General features: G+C 37.6%; 1 protein-coding gene across 3 annotated transcripts in view; it reads left to right on the top strand.

Annotated features, from left to right (window-relative positions):
* PTPRB (protein tyrosine phosphatase receptor type B) overlaps nucleotides 1-23,302 on the top strand; it is a 115,203-nt gene that overhangs the window by 45,907 nt on the left and 45,994 nt on the right. For all 3 annotated transcript variants that reach the window (XM_060656980.3, XM_060656979.2, XM_060656982.2), the window contains 8 exons: nucleotides 982-1,245; nucleotides 3,021-3,290; nucleotides 5,372-5,632; nucleotides 10,151-10,417; nucleotides 14,473-14,736; nucleotides 20,777-21,040; nucleotides 21,585-21,848; nucleotides 22,610-22,873. In XM_060656980.3, coding sequence (XP_060512963.2) covers nucleotides 982-1,245; nucleotides 3,021-3,290; nucleotides 5,372-5,632; nucleotides 10,151-10,417; nucleotides 14,473-14,736; nucleotides 20,777-21,040; nucleotides 21,585-21,848; nucleotides 22,610-22,873 — 2,118 coding nt within the window. The remainder of the gene's footprint in view (nucleotides 1-981; nucleotides 1,246-3,020; nucleotides 3,291-5,371; nucleotides 5,633-10,150; nucleotides 10,418-14,472; nucleotides 14,737-20,776; nucleotides 21,041-21,584; nucleotides 21,849-22,609; nucleotides 22,874-23,302) is intronic.

Below are 23,302 nucleotides of genomic sequence, written 5' to 3'. Positions count from 1 at the left end.
GGTTGTGAGGGTAAGCCCCACATTGGGTACGAGATTGCTTAAAAATAAAATCTTTAGGTGTGCCCAGGTGGCTCAGTCGGTTAATTATCTGACTCTTAATTTTGGCTCAGGTCATGATCTCGTGGTTCATGAGTTCAAACCGCGCATCGGGCTCTGTGCCAACCATGCATGGTCTGCTTGGGATTCTCTGTCTCCCTCTCTCTGCCCCTCCCCTGCTTGCTCTCCATCTCTTTCTCTCAAAATAAATAAACATTAAAAAATTTTTTTAAATAAAATCTTTTTTTAAAAGTACCATATATCTTAAGAGTTATTAATGTATATCAAGAGCAAATTATACTTATCACTGGCTTATGCAAAATCAATGTGATGTGCCCATTTTTAAAATGAAACATTTTTGTTTTGTTATTAGTGAAGCCCAAAATTACGACATAGCCAAGAGGTAGAAAAAGTATTCACCAAAGTGTTTCTCTTTTGTAATCATTTTCCTTTGATGAAATAATGACACACCTCTTGAGCTTTAACTTTATCATGATTTTATATGAAAGATAGCATATTTTTAGCACACAAAATTTTGTGATGGCCGATGAGTTGACCAATCTATTTATTATGTACTTGCTATTATTAAATACATAAATATGGGAAGAAATTAGGCAGATGACAGACTTCTTTGAGCATTCCAAGACGTCATTTGCCAGTGAAGATCCCTAGGCTCAGTGAGATACACAGAGCTGTCCAGGGTTGCCCAGCTGACTAATGGCCACGTCTGAGCCAGATTCCAGGCTCCTGACTCCAATCTTTGTGCTCTTTCCAACAGCCAGACAGCCTTTCTTTGATTTTGCAGTATTATTTTTGCTAGTGAAATTGTTGTTTTCTTCTGAGCAGGGAGTGCGGCTTGCAGGGATTAAAGTACAGGTCAAAATTTGGCCATAAGACTGGTCCAATATCCTGAGTTAAAGTGTCTTTTCCTTTCTTCTTATTTAGCCCCCATGGAAGTCTCAAATCTGAAGGTGACAAATGATGGCACTATGACCTCTCTAAAAGTCAAGTGGCAAAGACCTTCTGGAAATGTGGATTCCTACAACATTACCCTGTTTCACAAAGGGGCTATCAAAGAATCCAGAACACTAGGACCCCGGGTTACTGAAACTCAATTCAAAGACTTAACCCCTGGAAGACTTTACCAAGTTACTATCAGCTGTGTCTCCGGTGAATTGTCTGCTCAGAAGATGGCAGTGGGCAGAACAGGTGAGTGTAGGGCTCCAGAATATTCCTTGGTTGTCCAAATCATTGTCTGATCCATCTTAGATCCATTCATCAGGGCAAAATAAGTTCACAATTTGGGAAATATGGTCTACGTGACTGAGGGTGCCTACGGGCCAGGGCCCCATATATGGAGGAAAGCAGAGGGTTAACTGCATTCCTCTGAATTATTTAAGCAAATGTGTTTGGAATGGTTCCTGAATGATGTGCCTAACTGGCTGTGCCTTGTGCTATTTCATGTCACAGCACTTAAGTAGCATAGATGCATTAGCATTGATACTAATGAATAAGACGTTTCTGATCAACTCTTATAGTGAGGGCCAGTTAGCACTTAATCATGTTTTCCATAAATTATTTTATTAACTTATGCAACCAAACATTTATCCAGTGCCTCCTATGTGTAAATTTCTGTGTGGTGAGTTTGGGAAGTTGTTAAAATGTCAGGGTTCAGCAAACTACACCCTTTGGCCAAATATGGCCTGTGACCTATACTTGTATAGGTAGGTCTTGGCTTAGCCCCAAGCTAAGAGTGGTTTTTACATATCTAAAAGTTTTTTTTTAAAGGAAAAAGAAAGACAAATATGAGACAGAGACCATACGCGGCCTGCAAATCCTGAAATATTTACTTTGCCAACCCTTGCTTTTAAGGAAGTTTCATTCTGATCAGACAAATATAGAATACACACACACAAAAATAAAAGAGTACATTTTAATAATAGTAATTGCTTTGATATTTCCATGTATCAGTCACTAACTAAACACTTTACACTGTTATTTCATCAAGTTCTCCCTACAAAACCATGAGAGAGGTTCTGTTACTATCATTTTACAGATAATTTAGACAGATGAATTGGTGGGGTCCAGACAGTAAATGGTGGGGTTAGAATTTAAACCGGAGTGTTTAAGTCAAGAGTCCGTTCTCTGTGCTGTTAGAGATTCCAACTAAGAGCCTTATGGTCAGAAAAAACAAGAGAACAAAATTCTTGTTCAGAAGAGCAGTAAAGACTTCTCAGAGGAAATGGTTTTTAACTGGGACCTAAAAAATGTGAAGAGGGAAAAGAGGGAAGGGCATTCGAGGTTGAAGGAATAACATAAGCAAAGGCAGGAAGGCAGAAGAACCCAGGATACTAATAGGTCTCCAGAACATGCAATTGGAGGCCAGCATTTGGGAGAGTGGGGAAGCAGGGAGGGTGGCTCCAGGAGTGGTCAGAGGTTATGGGGTCTGATCTTGGAAAGCTATGAATGCCACACCCAGGACTTGGTGTTTTATTCTGTAATTAATGGAGAGACCTTACATGTTTTTAAGCAAAGGAATAATTAGACCAGAGCTATATTGCAAGAAGATTAATCTTGTTTTTGGAAAAGAATGTTTCATGACCACAAGATTCAGTGTCTCTACCAAAAGACACCAACCACATCCATCAATGTCAACATCATTAGAAGCAACATCAATATTGTCCCTAGGGCTGGCGTGCAATCAAGAAAACACAGCACTCCTATATCTAGGTTATTAACAGTGTGACAGAAAATTGCATTACTGGTATATTACTAAGATGATTTTAGCGTTCATTTCTTGAGTGTCAAATGCCTCCAAAATTAGGAAAGAATACTCGCTTGCAATCCACAAACATTAGAAGGGGATAGAAATATTTTGAATTGCAGCAATCAGGTCTCTTATCTACTTTTTCCCATGAAAAGTGAATGAGTATCCTTACTTTTGGTTTTTAGAATCTCCTTTTTGACATCATTTCACCGTTTAGTTCCAGAGAAAGTTGGGAACCTGGAAGCAAACAGCAATGGTTCGATAAGGTCCCTACTAGTGAGCTGGTCGCCCCCTGCTGGAGACTGGGAGCAGTATCGTATCCTGCTCTTCAATGATTCTGTGGTGCTGCTCAACATCACGGTGGGAAAGGAGGAAACACACTATGTCATAGATGACTTGGGGCTCATACCAGGAAGACAGTATGAGGTAGAAGTCACTGTTGAGAGTGGAAATCTGAAGAATTCTAAGCGTTGCTATGGCAGGACAGGTAAGCAAATACCAACGTGGTAATGACTGTTGGAACCTTAATTTGGTCCCTCTCCCAAGTAACACAGATAGTGGTCAATATCATCCCTTCTCCGCCTCCCCGTGTTCCCTAAATTTGAGATATTATAGACTTATTATAGACTGAATTAGGTTTGGTAATGTTTAATTTTGTCAAATTAGAACATTAAAAATCGCTTCCAGTAGGAAGTCCATTATTCTATAAAAAGAAAGCCATTTTAAACACCAAAAGAATAGGAAGAAAACAATCTGAGAATCCTTCCCACAAAAGAGGACAGCTGACAATTTTTCTACTTGACCTAATTTGCCTTGACCTAATGTTGACTAATTTCATGTATCAAGGAAAGGTTATTAACGTGAAGAGGGATATATTTGGATTTTAGGGTAGAGGAGAATGAAAATCCCGAGACATGGGTTTTGGTATTCTGGCTGTCACCACTATACTGTAACACCTTGGGCAAGTCACAACCCCTCTGAGTGTGTTTCCTCAACTTTCAAATAAGAGAATTGCCCTTCCAAGCTTAACATTTCTATGATATGGAATGTCCATACTTGATATGAAATTTGAATATCTTCTTAGTCTTGCCTGATGATAAGTAAATAACTGCATTGATTCAATGTTCTTCTTAGAAGAATGTCAAAGAAAAGGACCAAGACACTTCCTTAGCTTGCCAACGGGGGTCTTCCAGTGATATCTTCATTTTCTAGATCTTAATATCCCTTAAATAATGATCAAAGACCTATATAAGCTTAAACCAAGCTCCTTTTAGCATTTCACAGAACAAGTGTCTATGTCCTCTCCAATATTTTACCTCATTCACCTAAAATAACTTGGAATACTGTGAAACAATAAGGCCTCTCAGCATACTGTCATAATTATCAGGAAAATTTTCTTAAACTGTACCTCTGGGTGAATAAGGTAAGTCGAAGTAGGCTTTGCTGTAACAACCCAATTCGTTTCAGTGTATTAAAGAAGGAAGATACAGATTTAGGGACTCAATTAGAATGGAATTATAGAAAATTTCTTTGATGTAAAAATCAATATGGTTCTTCCATAATTTTGTTTCCCTGTTGTTTTGTGGGACCAGTACTTGATTCTTAATGATGTATCCTAGAAATTGTAATAATAAAACTTTTTAAAGAAATAGAAACAATTTCAATTCTTTGGATAATGGGAGCCCTTAATCAGGTACTATTATTACTCTTTCTTTCATGGGTACATCAATGGCCCCTTCTCAGAAATGAAGGGAAGAAGCACTTTGTCTTTCCAACCTAACGGAGTAAAAAATACTCCTAACTTCACCTAAATACTCAAACATGGACCTTTCTCTGTGGGTTTGTGGATGACAAGATTGAATTAAATATTTTTGTATCATAGGGTTCATGTGAAGAAATAAATACTCAAGGTAATATGTGGTCAAAAATAAATGATCCAGAAAAGCACCTTCCAATAGTATTCTTTTGAATCCTCCTTTCTGGATACGTTATATAAACAAAGTTTGGAGTGCCTGCTGGCTCAGTGGGAAAAGCATGCAATTCTTGATCTCAGGGTTGTGAGTTTGACCCCACATTGGGTGTAGAGATTACTTAAAAATAAAATCTTAAACAACAACAACAAGAATAAGGATTAGCTTTTTTTCTTCTTCTTCTTCTTTCCCTGAGAGCTCATACACATTCAGAAAAGAAATGCTGAACTGGAACACTCCTATAGTTGGAAGGGAACAGCTCTCTAGGAAATACTCTAGTGTTTCTTTTCCTCCTCCTCCTCCTCCTCTTCTTTTTCTTCTTCTTCTTCTTCTTCTTCTTCTTCTTCTTCTTCTTCTTCTAATGTTTATTTTTGAGAGACAGAGAGTGAGCATTAGTGAGGGAGGGGCTGAGGGAGAGGGAGACAGAGAATCCAAATAAGGCTCCCAGTGCAAAGCCTGATGCAGGGCTCAAACCCACAAACTGTGAGATCGTGACCTGAGCTAAAGTCCAACGCTCAACTGACTGAGCCACCAGGCACCCCTCCTTCTAGTGTTTAAAAATCAAAACATTGACACAGTCTCATTGCCTTTTCCTCAGCGCCCCTGGCTGTCCTCCAGCTTCGTGTCAAACATGCCAACGAAACCTCACTGGGTGTCATGTGGCAGACGCCCATAGCAGAATGGGAGAAATACATCATTTCACTAGCTGACAGAGACCTCTTACTCATCCACAAGTCACTCCCCAAAGATGCCAAAGAATTCACTTTTACTGACCTGGTGCCTGGACGAAAATACATAGCTACAGTCACCAGTATTAGTGGAGACTTAAAAAATTCATCTTCGACTAAAGGAAGAACAGGTAATATTCTCTATAAAAGTTTTACCGTGTGCTAAATTGTTTAACATTCGGTTTACAAGTGTTCATTAAGTGCCTATTATGTACTGGCCATTGTTTTATGAATTTTTTCTGTTGTTTGTTTTTTATTATATTAATTTCAACTCTTAGTGTTCGTTTGTTTGTTTTACTTTGGGTTTATTTTGTTTGTTTATTTCTTTCAATTTTTCTTAATGTTTATTTATTTTTGACAGACAATGAGAGACAGAGCATGAGCGGGGGAGGGACAGAGAGAGAGGGAGACACAGAATCCGAAGCAGGCTCCAGGCTCTGAGCTGTCAGCACAGAGCCCGACGCGGGGCTCGAACTCACAGACCGCGAGATCATGACCTGAGCCGAAGTCAGACACTCAACCGACTAAGCCACCCAGGCGCCCCGGGTTTATTTTGAAATTGAAACAGAGCAGAGAACAACTCTTCCAAGGAGTTTTGCTGCAAAGGAGAGGCAGAGAAATAGGGCAGCATCAGAAAGAGGAAGTATGTTTGAAAGAAGGATTTTTTTTTCAAGAATAGAAGAGATACCATGTTTTATGTAGACAGAAATGTTCTAGAAGAGAAAGGAGTGGTGATGATGTAAGGAAGGAGTTGCTGCAGTTATTATTTGAATAAGCAAGAGATACTGGGATTTAGAGCACAAGTAAAGGAATTGGTGTTAGAAAGGAACATGAAGGGGTGCCTGGGTGGTTGAGTCTGTTAAGCGTCTGACTTCGGCTCAAGTCATGATCTCGTTGTTTGTGGGTTCGAGCCCCATGTCGGGCTCTGTGTTGACAGCTCGGAGCCTGGAGCCTGCTTCTAAACAATTACCACTTACCTTCTCATCTTTCCTTCCTGTATGTCACAAGTTCTGTCTGGGCTTACTTTCCTTCATTTTGGAAAACGTTCTTCACATGTCCTTAGTTAGAGTTTTAGTGACTAACTCTCCAAACTTTTGTTTTTCTGCATATGTCTTAACATAGCTCTCAATCTTGAAAGATATTTTCCCTAGGTTGCAATTGTGTGTTGAAAGCTAGTTTCTCTCAGCACATTGAAGATATTATTGTAGTCTTTCTGGCATTTATCCTTGCTGTAGAAAAGTCAGGTGTCAGTCTAATTTTTTTTTTTCTCTCTCTCTGGGTAATCTATTTACTATGACTGCTTTTAAGATTTACTCTTTGCCTTTGGTGTTCTGTTGTTTACAGTAATAACCTAGATACAGACTACTGTTTGTGTATCTTGCTTGAGATCATTACAATTTGTGTACTTGTAGGTTAGTATCTTTCCTCATGCCTGGAAATTCTCAGCCATTAACTCTCTGATACTGCCTCTGTTCTCCCTCTGGTATTCTAGAATATATATACATATACATGTATATATATTTTTTTCATGTTTTTCATACATATATATATGTATATATATATTTTTTTCATGTTTTCCATATACTTGCCCTCTTGGCTATAATCTGGATAATTTCCAGCCCTTTGTTTTTAGTTCATGAATTGTTTCTTTAGTTCTGTCTCATCTTTTTCAACTTTATCCACTGAATTTTAAATTTTAATTAATTGGTATGTTCTTCACTTTGAAACATTCTCTTTAGTTCTCTTTCCATATCTTTTTTGTGCTCGTTTGCTCTTTTGTCATATTTCCATTATCCACGTTTGTTGTTATAAGTAAATAAACCATTTTTATTTTACTTCCTTCTGTGTCTGATAATTATAATAGGTGAAATCTTAAGGGGTTCAATCCTGTTGTCTTTTGGGTTTGCTGCCTTTTGCTCATGGTGCTTTACTTCCTGAAATGTTTGTGAGTCCTTAAATTCACCTTGGAAACCTTGTGAGAATTCTTTGAGGCCTTGTTTGAAGATGGGTTTTAGAGTTTTATTTTCATTTGATCCTTTGAGGTGCACGAGTGGCTATCAACCCAGACCTATTTTAATCTGAATTTTCAACTTGAGGTTTTTGAGCACCCGGTATTAAGGAACCTGGGTTGAAAACTCACTGAAACCATCTTGAGGTTATGAATGCACAGCAGAAATGGTTTTCTTCTCCATCCAGTGCCAAGGAGGCTGAGAGCAGAGAGGGAATATTTATTTCACTTACACTTAGAATGTAACCTTTCAGGACCCAGTGTTATGCAGGGTCACCTATGAGGTTCCTCAGTTTGGAAAAGTCCTACACTTTACCTCCTATCCTATAGATCGTGCAAATCCATAAATCAAAGCTTCAATTTATGTTTGAAAAATGCCACCAAAATGAAAGTATGCTTCGGTGAACCAATTACCTTTCTATCACTTTTAGGTCTCTGAGAGTTCCTTACATTCTTGACAATGTACTCGTACATTTATATATTTATATTTTATCCAACACACATAGTTGTATTTACTGGGGGGGGATTTTCACAGTATGTAGCCCACTATATTGCCAGAATTGGAAGTCCAAGGCATTTTGTGAGTCTTAAGATCATTTCCATCATTCTCAACATTCACATTACTGGACCCTATGGTAAGTGTATTGTTTAACTTTGGAAGAAACTACCAAACTGTTTTCCAAAACAGTTGTAAAATTTTACATCCCCACCAACAATATGTGAGATTTCCAGTTCCTCCATGATCTCAATAGCACTTGGTTTTGCAAGTTTTGTGTTTTTTTGGTTTTTTGGGTTTTTTTAGCCATTCCAATAAGTGTGTAGAGGTATATCATGCAGTTTTAACTTGCCTTTCTCTAATGCCTAATGGTTTTGAGCATCTTTCCATATGCCTATTTACCATTCATGTATCTTCTTTGGGGAAGAACATGTTTTCAAATATTTGTCCATTTTTTGATGGGGTTGTTTGTTTTTTATCACTTAATTTTGAGAATTCTTTATATATTCAGATATTAGTCCTTTTGTCATAAATGTGTATTGAAGTGGTTTCTCTCAGTCTGTGGCTTGTCTTTTCATTAATGTATTAGTGTATTTTACAGAATGTAAGTTTTTAATTTTGGTATCCAATTTATCAGTTTTTTTATTTCATGGACCATACTTTTGGTGTCATGTTAAAAAATCCTTGCCTTGTACAGGGTCACAAAGATTTTCACCTAGAGTTTTTATAGTTTTACATTTTTAATTGAAGTGCATAATCCATCCTGAGTTCATTTTTATATGTGTGTGAGATCTGGGCCAAAGTTTTTGTCTCTGCATGTGGATATCTAATAATTCCAGTCCTATTTGTTGAAAAGACCCTTCTTCCTCCACTGAATTGCCCTCACATCTCTGTAAAAAAATCAATTGACTATATATGTGTAGGTCTATTTCTGGACTCTCAATTCTGTTGCATCGATCTATGTTTCTGTCTTTTTGCCAGTATCACACTGCCTTCATTACTGAAGCTTTCTAGTAAGTCTTGAAATCAGACGATGTTACTCCTCCAACTTTGTTCTTCTTTTTCAAAATTATTTGGCATATTAGTTCCTTTGCTTTCCATATGAAATTTAAAATGAGAATTGAATCTTCCGACCCAACTACAATATTTTTTAATGAATATATTTGTATCTTAATCCAAGAGTTAACAAATTCTAAGAAGGGTTGTGCCACGATTCCAATCCTTTTGATTACCAAAATTCAGGGAAGAGGCACAAAGAAAATCAAATACATTGATCAAGAGTCAGCTTTAAGATCTGTGTAAGAGATTTTTTAATGGGTAGGTTAGAAATCACAATAGTTGTTAATAGGAGAAGGGCACAGGCTCACAGGTTAGATAGATCAGGCTTTGGATTCCAGGATGACTCTTCATTAGCACTGTGATAATAGGCTAAGTTACTTATATTTAATTGTCTTTGGTTTCCTCATCAGTAAAGAGAATCAAATGAAATCAAATGTAGAGTTTCGAATGAGTATCAAATAATATGATTTCTAAAAACTATAGAGGCCATAACTGGCACAAAGCAGGAACTAATAGTTCCCACTACTAGTTATGGTTATCATTGTTAATTGCCAGTATTATAAGATAATATAATTTATACTATTGTAGCATTTTCACGTATAGTAATAATGGTCCTCTTGAGAATGCGCCAGTAAGGAATTAACCGGTTTTAAACTACAACCTAATCATCAGGTTGAAGGGATTTCCCACTACCACCCCATAACAACCATCAGCTCAGGTAGCTAATGTAGCACTCAGTTCTCATGAGGTAAGGACAGATGAAATCACATAAAGTAGGCAATATTCAAAAATAAAATTCTTTCATTACTGAACATGTAAAATCGGAACTACTTAATAGGTATGCTTCATCTCATCCTTGGATCTGAGGTAATTTTGATTTTCCATATAAACAGCTTCTGTATGGGAGTAGTTTGCCATATGCCACAGGAAATAGAGCTGAGAGTCTATAGCAAAAAAAATGTAGATATATTTTTAGCATCTTCAAGACTGTCTCCATTTTTGACTCACTTTGTTACACTTCCTTAGGGTGATTAAATGTCATCTGTTTTGCTTTTCTTTTTTTTCTTCTTCTCTACTGTGGTTTAGTGCCTGCCCAAGTGACTGGCTTGTATGTGGCCAACCAAGGGACAACCAGCAGTCTGTTTACTAACTGGACCCAGGCACTGGGAGACGTAGAGTTCTACCAAGTCTTACTGATCCATGAAAACGTGGTCATCAAAAACGAAAGTGTCTCCAGTGAGACCAGCAGATACAGCTTCCACTCCCTCAAATCAGGCAGTCTCTACTCTGTGGTTGTAACAACAGTAAGCGGAGGAATCTCATCCCGACAAGTGGTGGTGGAGGGAAGGACAGGTAAGAGGAGCCCATGGCAGCTCAATCCTATATTCTAGGATTTTTTTAAACATCCTGAAAACAGATCCATTTTTGACTCTCCCAAAAGCCAAGTTTCAATACCAACCATCCGCAAGGTGGTTACTCTTCTAGGAGTAACTCTTACAACTCCTTAGTAACTCTTAGAACTCTTAGGAGTTACTCTTAGTAACTCATGTTACTCTTCTAGGAATGGAAATTGCAGGGTGGGTGAGGGTAAATGAGAATGAATTCTGAATTTTCTAAAATCTCCCATAAATGTGTCATAAAAACCTTTGCGGCAACATAATAGTCATTTGATGCCGAGGCTTATCCCCACATTCAGTTGATGATTTCCTTAATGTTCATGGCCCAGTTAAGATGAAGACAAGTAATGAGATTTCTTTTAAAAAAGGAAATTCCACTCCCTTTCATATTCTTTCAAGACATAGAAAGGAAATGATCTCTAATGTCTGTGGTTCAAAGTTGAGTTAATAAAATTCCCAAATCACATATATTTTCATAAGCAGCATTAAACAAGTGCTTAATACTATATTAATACTATTAATACTAAACAATGTTCCCTGACCTTGAAGAGATCACAGTCAAATAGGGCAAAGAGCTATGTGGTCATGTGCGTCTGACAGGGTTGGCACCAAAGAAGGAGATACAATTTTCTGCACAATACCAAGAAAGAATATAAATAGACAATATACAACTTATGTTCCCGATTCTTAGAAAGAAAAAAAATGCATTCAGTAGAAGCTTTGATAATTACTAATGAACTCAGAATCAGGTCAGTGACTTTACCTACTTAATTTTATATGATCATAAGTTGGATTTCAGGCTGCTTCTTCTAGATTTCTGATGCCTACATCTGAGTATCAGCTGTAGGCATCATCGATAGGTCCCTTTTCTAAAAATCATGAATCTCATCTACTTAATGAACCCAAAGAACATTAACTTCATTAACTCTCCCAGAAAAGCAACTAAGTCATTGAAAAGGTATTTCCTCGTTTTGGAAGAAATTCACTGATACATACCGTTTTTCTCATTTTCTCCTTCTGTGGTAGCTGACGTTGTTACTACCCACATCCTTCTTCCTGATACCTTCTTTCTCCTCTTTCAGTACTTCTTAGCACCAACCATTGGTGTAGCATAATTGGGGGTAGGGGACTGAAAAACTTAGCTTGGGAATCAGGAGGCCTAGAGTCTGGTTGTAGCTCTGCAATTAACTTATGTCTCAAAACCTCCATTTTCTAATCCATCCCTAGTAATATACGCCAATTTACCCCTACTGGAGGAGGGAAGGAGAATTAAGAAAGCTGAGGTAAGGGTTGAGGAGAGGCTGCACCCATTTCCCAGCGAGTTGCAGTCATGTTAGTCAGATCAGACTGACTTACTTCCTGCTTACACAACTGTGCAATGTGGGGGTTCCTGATTAGATAGCTCTATTGGTTGGTTCTTTCCCAAGCAATAGTTCAGGGATCCAGGCTCCTACCATCTGTGGCTCTTCCTTCCTCTAGGTCCTCAGAACTCTGTCCATTTCTCCAGAGAATAGAGGTTCCAGGCAGGGGAAGATGATCGGACCTGGAAGTAGATGCATCACTTCCCCCCACATTCCACTGGTGGGAACACAACTATATGGCTACATGTCATGCGGGGAAGGCCGGGAAATATCTTCCAGTTCTGTGTCCAAGAGGAAAGAGAAGCACAACTAGTCAGATTCTGCCACATAAGTTAATTCCCATTTTAAAATACCTTAAGGGCTTTCTGACTTACTGTGATATACTAAAACAGTCTGGTGCCTTATACCACTTGGAGTAAGTGGGGCCTATAGTTGTTTTTATGCCTAAATTTCAATTGTAGCAGAGATATCAGTATTTGACCCACTGTATTTAACAGAAGTATGCAAAACCAAGACAAAAAAATTCTGTGAAGAATGATCACAATGCTTTGAGGAAAGGGCAAAATGTGAATAAATATAAGCATGAATTATTTTATTCAAACACATTAAGAGTGCAGACGTTATCATGGGAAAGGGGGAATATGGGATACCACTATAGAAACACAATGACTAGAGATTTTGAAATTTTCCTAGATTAGTAAATTTTGTATACAGTAGATTATAAAAAATTCAGTGGCTAAAGCCTGGATAGTCATTACCATCTACTCAAATTGCTGAAAGATCTGTCAGTGCTGAAATAATTGAAAGGTTTTGAAAGGTTGTCTCTTTCACTTATATTTCCACAGAGTTGAAACACATAAATAAACCTTCAGCCTAGATAAGGTGGCAAAATATTTAAAATTCAGGGACGCCTGAGTGGCTTAGTCAGTTAAGCGGCAGACCATTGATTTCAGCTCAAGTCACGATCTCACAGTTCGTGAGATCGAGCCCCACGTTGGGCTCCGTGCTGACAGTGCATGCAGCCTGCTTCTGATTCTTTCTCTCCCTCTCTTTCTGTCCCTGTCCTGGTCACACTTGCTGTCTCTCAAAATAACTAAATAAACTTAAAAAAAATCTTAAAAACAATATTTAAAATGCAAGATATCAGATATGCTTAACAAATCTAATTCTAACCTGAGAAAATTCTTTTTCTAAAGGAAAAACAAATTTCATATCTGTTTTTCATAAACATGAATTTATATTTTTGACAAGACATCTGATAATTGTATCTTTTCTAATAAAATGCCAGTACTTGCAAATATTTCTAGCAGTTTTAAAAAAACAAGCATAATTCTTTGAGAGCAACCAGGGGATGTACAGATTGTTACATTAAGGTTAAGAAAGAGGGGAAGGAAGGAGGGATGAAGGAAGGGAGGGAGGGAGGGATGGAGGGAGGGAGGAAGACATCAATATATAAATGTGGCTAAAAAGTTCAACTTTATGTACAGGAAATGTTCATATACATGGAACAGCATTAGCAAAGTTGTTCGATACAGTGCTATTTATAATTTTTGGTGATGGACAAGTGCTTGCACGTGTAAAGACAATTTTGGGGCTTAAGTCACAAAGTCAGAGCATATTAGATTAGAAGGATTCTCAGAGGTCATTTAGCTGGACCCTGTCCATTGTACATGATGTACTGCTAGTGACAATTATATGAAAATGTTTAGCTAAAGTAGTGAACCAATGATGAAAACAGTAGTGCAGTTTGTATACACTACAGGATTTTATTCTGATATTCACTACTGGCAATACTATTTACTGTACACTTATTTCTGATACAGGTACAGTTACCACTCGATATCACAATGATTAATTTGCATACTGTTTCTAGCCAAGAAGCTTCTTGAAGGCATCCACATCTTTTCCATTTTTGTGTATGTGGCAAATAGTAGGTCCTCAATAAATGTTTGCAGCATTAAGCCCCAATTAAAATAGGCAAATGATGATGGCCGTTATCACCACAATAGCTTTTCTGCCCACAGTTGGGTCAACCTCCTGATTTGTTGCTTTCAGGATGCGCTTTTAGGTTTATTTCTTGCCACTAGAGGGCAGGAAATGCTTTACAAAGGGAAGATGCAACCCCTTTGGTCGTGTTAGTTATTAGACTCCCCAGGAATAAATAATTTCATCACAAGAAAATCAAAACTATCCCAAAGTCTAAGCTCTTTAGAAAAGTTATGGCAACGTTCACCTTTCCCTTCAAACATCTTTGCTTATTGATGGGTTTGGTTTGAGCTGATTGGATTCAGCAATTTGGATTTTTAATGTTTTTTCCTTTTCCTACAGAGGGAACCTCCTGACATATTCACCTAAAAATGCCTCCACTTAAAATATCTTACAAACAACACCATAGAAATACAGTAGCGGCATCCATATATTTATAAGGCACCCAAAAGACCTCCTTGCGTTTTTATTTGGGCTAGCCTTGCTGATATAAGAACACTCAGCTTCCAGAAGCTAAAGTGAAATGCCCACACATCTTTGACCTCTTAGGTAATCAGTTGAGATCTCCTGAGTCCACACTGTATTTTGCTGGCCGTCGTAGATGACTCCAGACTTTTGACTGTGCTTTCTTTTTAAATTTTCTCCCCCACTTTTTAAACCCCAGTCCCATCCAGTGTGAGTGGAGTGACGGTGAACAATTCTGGTCGGAACGACTACCTGAGCATCTCCTGGCTGCCGGCTCCCGGAGATGTAGATAACTATGTGGTGACCCTCTCTCATGGCAGCAGGGTAATTCAGTCCCTCATCATTGCCAAGTCTATCAGCGAATGTTCCTTCAGCTCCCTTACTCCAGGCCGCCTCTACAATGTGACCATAACTACAAGGAGTGGCAAGTATGAAAACCATTCCTTCAGCCAGGAGCGAACAGGTAAGGCTATATATACGGAGATCCAGGCTCTGTGAGAACTGCCTGGCTATGTGTGGCTCAGGGCATCAGATCTGCAACCGTTCTGTAATGATCGGATTAAGGGCTTTTTGAGATCACAGAATTGTGACAGAGTCTTCAAATTCTGAGCCTGGAAATTCCTTATGTGAGCACATGTTTCCTTTAAAGTAAGATGAACGCTACATTTGTGGCTAGAATTCATATTATATGCAAATATAGTAACAAGTGTTTTCTGGGAGTACTTTTCGGTTGCTAGACACTGTCTATGTTAACTAACTTAATTCTTGCAAATTCCTGATTGAGGTCGTTGTTAGTATTCCCACTTTACAGATCAGGAAATCAAGCTTCAGAAAGGTTAAATAACCTACTTGCTCCACTGTTTAACTTGTGAAACAGCCAGTGCCTTTCTGTATTTAACCCCAGTTCTGAATGGCTCCAGAGCCTACAAAGTTATCTGTCCTGAAATCCTTTCTGAGATGCCTATTTGGTCAAAGTCTACTGTTCACTCTTTTTCACACAAGGTGAAGATGTGAACTTTCATAGTCTTGGGACCAGGAGCACAATCTTAGCAAAAGCAATGAATGCCAGGTCTTCGATGTGATGGAAAGAACTAAATTTAGACAGCTACCATTTTCCCAACGTACTTATGCTTTTGGCGGGGTTACATCTGAGATTTCTGCTTAAGTTTGACATTAATATTTTGTCAGATCTTTCCTGCTAAGCTATGGGTTGATATTTGCATTTAAAAATGCCAGGGTTTTGGAACACCGGGATGGCTCAGTTGGTTAAGTGTCCAACTTCAGCTCAGGTCATGACGTCTTGGTTTGTGAATTCAAGCCCAGTGTCAGGCTCTTTGCTGACAGCTCAGTAGAGCCCACTTCGGATTCTGTGTCTCCTTCTCTCTCTGCCCCTCCCCTGCTTGCCCCCCCCCATCAAAAATAAAAACAAACATTAAAAAATTTTAAGAACTTGTTTAATTTAAAAATGTCAGGGGTTTTTGGCAAGAGAGTCAAGAATATTCAATGTAGAAAAGACAGTCTCTTTAATAAACATACAGAGATAATTGGATATGCACATGTAAAAGAATGAAACTGGACCCATATCTTACACCACTGACAAAAATTAACTCAAAATGTATGAAAGACTTAAATGTAAAACCTTAAAATATAAAATTCCTAGAAGAAAACATAAGAAGAAAGCTTTTTGACATGGGTCTTGGTGGTGAGTTTTTGCATATGACATAAAAAGCACAAGCAACAAAATAAAAAATGAACAAGTGGGACTACGTCAAACTAAAAGATTCTGCACAGCAAAAGAAGCCATCAACAAAGTGAAAAAACAACCTATGGAATGGAAAAGAATATTTGCAAACCATATCTGATAAGGGGTTAATATCAAATTCATCATTAATATTCAAAATAGAAATAACTTATACAACTCAATGGCAAAAAAGTAAATAACTCTATTTAAAAATGGGCAAAGGACCTGAACAGTCATTTCTCCAAGAAAGATATACAAAGTTCAACATATACATGAAAAGATGGTCAACATCACTAGTCACCAGGGAGATGCAAATTAAAGCCACAATGCAATATTACCTCTGGCCATCATCAAAAGACAATAGATAAATGCAGTCATGGACATGGAGAAAAGGGATCCCTTGTGCACTGTTGGGAGTATAAATTGATACAGCTACAATGGAAAACAGTATGGAAGATCCTCAAAATTTAAGAACGACCACATGATCCAACCATTCCTCTTGGGGGAATATATCCAAAGGAAACAAAATCACTAGCTCAAAAAGGTATCTGCACCCTTGTGTTCATAGCAGCATTATATACAGTAGCCAAAACATGGAAACAATCTAAGTGTCCATCAATGGATGAATGGATAAAGAAGTTGTGGTATATCTATACAATGGAATAGTGTTCGGCCATAAAAATGAAGAAATCCTACCATTTGCAGCAACATGGATGGACCTTGAAAGCATTGTGCTAAGTGAAATAAGTCAGAAAGAGAAAGACAAATACTCTATGACCTAACTTATATGTAGAATCTAAAACTAAAGCAAAAACAAACTCAGAGAAAAAGGGATCAGACTTATGCTTAACAGGGGCAGATGGTGGGGGAAGGGAGAATTAGAGGAAGATGGCCCAAAGGTACAAACTTCCAGTTATAAAGTAAATAAGTACCAGTGATGTAAAGTACCCCATGAATGACTGTGGCTACTGTATGATCTATAGGAAAATTGTTAAGAGATTAAATCATAAGAGTTTTCATCATAAGGAGAAAATTTTTCTCCTTTTTTCTTTTCTTCTTTCTTTTCTTTTTATTGTATCTGTAGGAGATATTGGATGTTAGCTGAACCAACTGTGATAATCATTTCATAGTATTTATAAATGAAACCATCATGTTATATGCCTTAAAGTTATACAGTGATATATATCAGTTATTTCTCAATAAAACTGGAAAAAAATAATAAAAAAGAAATTAGAAGAATATACTGTAAAAAAAAAATGAATTTGTCAGGTTTCCAAAACCAAAGTGTATTCACATTCACCGAAACCGAAAATTTCAAAATCACTTTTGACACGTTAGCCTTTGCTAGGATCTGCTATTGACTCTCACAAAAGTTTTCACTGGTATATCTTTATTTTACTTTTCTTGCCAATAGCGCAAACAGAGAGCATTACTACTTAAAGTTACAATGGTTCTCCTCCCTTGCTCCTCTGTCCACTTAACTCCATCATGCTGTGCCATGTGTCCCTCTCAGTTCGTATTAATTCTTTCTAGGAGAAATTTAGCACTCATTGCAGTCTTTTGCATCTCTCCGTCTGTGATTGCCTTTATGTCTAGAACCATGTCTTTTTTTGCGTGTTTTTTTTCAAAATCTGGCTTATATAAGAACTTATAATTTTATTGCTGTTGCTGAACGCAAGAATTAGCCAATCATCTTCTGGACTCAAAGACCTTACAAAAATCTAAAACTATGAAAAAAAAAATTCATTTTTTGCATGAGGATCAGGACAATTGATTTCATCCTGTTACCTAGCAAAGGGTCTGGAGCCTCATAGACACTCAATAAATTTTCAATAAATTAACAATCAGAAATCACTTAGCTCTAGCTAGTTTTTAGTGCCCCGTGGGTAGAGGTTAGGAATGTCATAACCCCTGAAACTGTCTATGAAATTGTTGCAGATAGGAAAAGTATGTGTTATTTCTTTGAGGAGAGAGTGTGTGATTTTCGAAGTTTCTGTGACCTCAAAAAGGTTAAGAACCACTGATTTACATTGCTACAGGATGCTAACATTGAAAGTGTCCGTAGATTGATCTAATCCCATCTCATTTGGTGATAAAGTCCAGGAGGGAAAGTCACATTGCTAACCAGTAATCAAGTTCAACCTAGCTCCAAGCGCTATTTCCATTACATAGTGCTATCCCTGAAAGCCCTGGTTGGGGATATAAAGAGCTATGCCCTACCGTCAAATGATTTAAAGCCTAATTATAGTGATAAAAATCACAATAATGACTGAGATGTGAAAAGTAGATTTCCATTTATGAAGCAGCCTTATGTCAGTGTCTTATGTTGATCAGCTTGGAGCCTAAAAATCACCAGAGTTAAAGGATGTATCATCCAACTACTAACCCCTTGCTTCCCCTCTCTGTCAACTCATGAACGTTTCCTATCCATCTGATCTTCATACTGCAAGCCTTTTGCTAAGATTGTTTTTAAATGCAAAAAAAAAAAAAAGGGACCCTTTATTTAAAGCACCTGCTTGACTCTTTAAAGCAGCATGAACTTGGATTTGATGCAATGAGTCAATCAAGGCAAGCCATTGCCCCCAACAAATCAGTTTAACATAGAGTCACGTCTGAGTTGCTGTCTTGTTGATTTTGGCTGATTGTGTCAAAGCCCTTTTCCTTTTCTAATGCTTTTGTTCTACATTTTGGGTAAAAATATCAATATTTCTAATTCTGCATCACATCATCTCATCGTGCAGCAAGGCAAGTCTCACAGATTACCTCCAATTCCACCTGGAAAGCCCCTTATTGACTTAGCATGGTGTGTAACCTGGTTTTTCTTCCTGTAATAGTTGCTTTGTCTTCAATAAATTGCCTGGGTCATTGACTTTTCTTACTTAGCCCATGTGCATAAAAACTTCCAAATTTCTTTTCCTTTATTCTATGATCAATAAATTCTAGGTACACTGTAATCGGTTTGGGTAAATATCTTGAAGAAAGCATACCTGTCCTGGCTCCATATCTGCAGTGAGATATATTCTTTTTTTTTTTTTTTAATTTATTTTTTTGCAGAGAGATATATTCTAATACAAAAACTAACCACTACACATATGCCAACAAAATATAATAAAATGCAACGGTAGGTGTGAGAAACATCATGGAAAATGTGGTTTAGAAGCCAAAATATTGAAACTTCTGGGTCATTTTGTGCTTCAAAGGAAAGTGGAAGAGAAGGTTTAGACACAGGCTTTGTCCAATTGATTGATCAATTGATAGACTGGTTGAGAGAAAACCACAAGTACACATTGTTTGTTTCTTTGTATATTTATTGGGGGTAACCTCAGGTGCACAAAATTGGATTAATCTTAATACTTGGTTCAGGAAACCATGTTTTGTCACTTTTATTTATTTTTTAGGCTTCTAATTTAATTTAGGTATTTAATTAGTCATTTTTAATAATGTAATACACACAAGAAACCACTACCTATAATAAAAGCTAGAACCTTGACAATAACCTATATCAAGTCATATGGTTCCCACCTCACTGATTCATCCAAAGGTGAATCCCATTTTCATCTGTCTTCTTGCCTTTCATTTTGCACAGTTTTATTTATGTAGTCCTAAAATTATGTTAAAACACTTTGGTTCTCACATTATTATTTTTTTTAATGTTTTATTTATTTTTGAGGCAGAGAGAGACAGAGCATAAGCAGGGGAGGGGCAGAGAGAGAGGGAGACACAGAATCCAAAGCAGGCTCCAGGCTCTGAGCTGTCAGCACAGAGCCCGACACAGGGCTCGAACTCACAAACTGCGAGGTCATGACCTGAGCCAAAGTCGGACACTTAACCAACTGAGCCACCAAGGCACCCCTAACATTATTTTTAAAAAGGTTATTTTAGGGCTAGCTTGGTGGCTCAGTCAGTTAAGCATCCGACTCTTGATCTCAGCTCATGTCTTGATTTCACGGCTTGTGGGATTGAACCCCGAATGGGACTCTGCGCTGACAGGGCAGAGCCTGCTTAGGATTCTCTCTCTCCTTCTCTCTCTGCCCCTCCTTTGCTCATGCTCTCTCTCTCTCTCTCAAAATTAAAAAAATAAATAAATAAAAGGTTATTTTATGCAGTATATAATCTCTTGGGACTTATATTGATAACATCCACTTGTATTTTGTGTTTTGATGTTAAAGGCACAAAAATCCATATTTTTACATTTTGAGTTAGAAAGCAATTAGTTATGACTGTTATATAATTTCAGTGTGTATATATACCAGTTCATTCATCCACTCTCCTGAGGTTGAGGATCCTCTCTCATCCCAAGTCCTATTGGGTTTTTTTAATTTTGCCATAAAATTATAGGGTATTTTGCCATGGTCTTGATTTGATCACCAGTGATGTTAGACATCTCTTCATGTATTAATTATGTGTTTCCTCTTCTTCCATTTTTCTTCTGGATTATTTGTATTCTTCTTTGTAACTTTTATTACATCTTGAGTCAACAGGTATGTTAGAATTATTAATATCACCATCAATTCATATTAATCATCAGTTATCATTTTTAATGTTCAGTCTTATACCTGACATTTTGTGTAGGCCAGACACATTGTGTAGTATAACAGTCTTTCCCCTCTGGAAACGTGTGATCTGAAGGTCTAAAACTTTTGTTTTCAATGCCCACAATAAAAATCTACTCACTTACCTTTACTGTTTCAGGTTGTCATCTGTGATCAATTACTCACTTAGAATCACTATATCTTTAGTACTTCTCTGTTCTCTTTTTCAGTGCCTGACAAGGTCCAGGGAGTCAGTGTTAGCAACTCAGCCAGGAGCGACTATTTAAAGGTATCCTGGCTACATGCTACTGGAGATTTTGATCACTATGAAGTCACCATTAAAAACAAAAACAACTTCATTCAAACCAAAAGCATTCCCAAGGCTGAAAACGAGTGTGTATTTGTTAAGTTAGTCCCTGGACGGTTGTACAGTGTTACTGTTAGTACAAGAAGTGGACAATATGAAGCCAGTGAACAAGGGAATGGAAGAACAAGTAAGTGGAAAGATCGCAAAATCTGGTAGCTGGTTGGGACTTGAAGGTCATTGAGTCAATAAAATATATGAGCCTTGCATTTTCTCTGCTTACTGATCAGTAAATTACATTCCCAGTAAGTCTTACTTGGAGCTAACAGCATTCGGCCAAGCGATGGCCTATGATTACAGAATATTTATTGGTAGATAAAAGCAAGCATAGTCGGGAAGCAAGAAGGCCAAATGTCCCATTTCTCTTCCTTGTCCTCTTGCGTTGTGGCATTTAAAGTTCTAGACATCTTTTTTTATCTTATGATTGAGGTCATAATTCATTTTATAATTATATTCTACCAACATTTACATATAAGATTTATGTCAGGAAAAAAGTTATAATTTTAATAGTTGCTTCCAATTTTTTTTATTTAATTTAATTATGCATGAAGTAATTCAAGTGGTTTATTTGGGGAAGAGATGTTTGCCAGTTCCTTGAATGTGATTCATAAATTATTGTGTAGGTAAACTTTAATCAGTCACATTCCTGAAGTGTCTTCTCTATTCCTCTCTAGTCCCAGAGCCCGTTAGGGATCTAACATTGCGGAATAGGAGCACTGAGGACCTTCTGGTGACTTGGTCACGAGCTGACGGGGATGTTGACCAATATGAGATCCAACTGCTGTTCAATGATATGAAAGTATTTCCACCTTTTCACCTTGTAAATACTGCAACTGAGTATCGATTCACCTCCCTGACCCCAGGGCGCCAGTATAAAATCCTTGTCTTGACCATCAGTGGAGATGTACAGCAGTCAGCCTTCATTGAGGGCTTCACAGGTAATTTCAAATGTGGCTCTTGAACCTGAGTAGTTGTGGTGGTGTATTTAGCATGTTGGGTAGCCAGGCATTTGGGATGAGGATTTTAGGGTAAGAAGGAGATGGCAAGAAGTGAGGTTATCTTGATGGTGACAACGATGTTGTCCAATCTGGATTAACTAAAGTACAACACAGGGTAAAACGAAAAAAGGCTTTCAGAGAAACAGCAAATAGCATTGGATTTATGTGAATAGCTGGTGCCTGTAAGTCATATAAATTAAAAAAAAAAAAAAAACAACTCTGTTGGTTGGGTATCCTTTCTTTGGAACTTTGTTCGGAGTGTTGTTATGATAGTTGACATTTATTGACAGTTTACTTTGAGCCAGACCCATAGTAAAGAACTTAACATGTACATTTTTGTTCAATCCTCACAACTCTGTGGGCTGGTTACAATTACTAACATTGCCATTTTTCTGATGAAGAAACTGAGACTTACAGAGGGTTAAGTAACTTGCCTATAGTTCCACAGATAGTAAATGAGAAAACCAAGACCTGAACCAAGGCAATGTTACTAGCCCCTCACTCTACTACTGGCATTCTTCATTTCTACTCACTGGTTTCCATGTCCCCCTAAACTTCCCCTATCAGCTTCAATTCAGGCAGAAAAATCTGAGCAAGTTCTTTTAGTAAGTGCCAAAATATAAGAAGCACGAAAATTTTGGCTGAAAATTTCCACAGTTCATTCTCTGAGTGATGACTTTTAAATTTATTTTCCTTTTTAGTTCCAAGCACTGTCAAAAATATTCACATTTCTTCCAATGGGGCGACAGACAGCCTGACAGTCAACTGGACTCCTGGTGGGGGCGATGTTGATTCTTACACCGTGTCAGCGTTCAGGCAGAATCAAAAGGTTGAGTCTCAGACTATCTCCAAGCACGTCTCTGAGCACACATTCCATAGACTGGTGGCCGGGGAACAGTACCAGATTGTGATTGCCTCGGTCAGTGGGTCCCTAAGGAACCAGATAGACGCCGTTGGGTGGACAGGTGAGTGCCCGCTTGGAAAAAAGCCAAATTTTATCCATAATGGGACAACAGATGGACTTACTTAGCTATTCACAAATCAAAACTAACCAAATCCAAAGCTACAATTGAATGTGGTTTCAAGAGTCTTTCTCATACTTTTTTTTTTTTTTTGCATTTTTCTTTCTTAATAGAGATCTTCAAAACAAATGAAAGGTAATTAGGAACCAAATCATTTGAATACATTTGCATATGTGCTAAAGGATATAAAAACTTTAATTTTAACAAGTAGACACTTAGAACTATTGACATTAACTACCTATAAATATTTACCCTTTTCTGTAAAGTTTACCCCTTTCTCAAAATTACTTTTTTAAATGAACACCTATGCCATTTACTTCATTTGTTACAAGAACAAGTAGCAAATGAAGGAATAATGTGCCTATTTATATT

This window comes from Panthera onca, chromosome B4, assembly GCF_046562875.1.
Source record: "Panthera onca isolate mPanOnc1 chromosome B4, mPanOnc1 haplotype 2, whole genome shotgun sequence".
In the NCBI taxonomy this organism is placed as follows: Eukaryota; Metazoa; Chordata; class Mammalia; order Carnivora; family Felidae; genus Panthera; species Panthera onca.
This window is presented reverse-complemented; position numbering and strand designations above follow the sequence as displayed.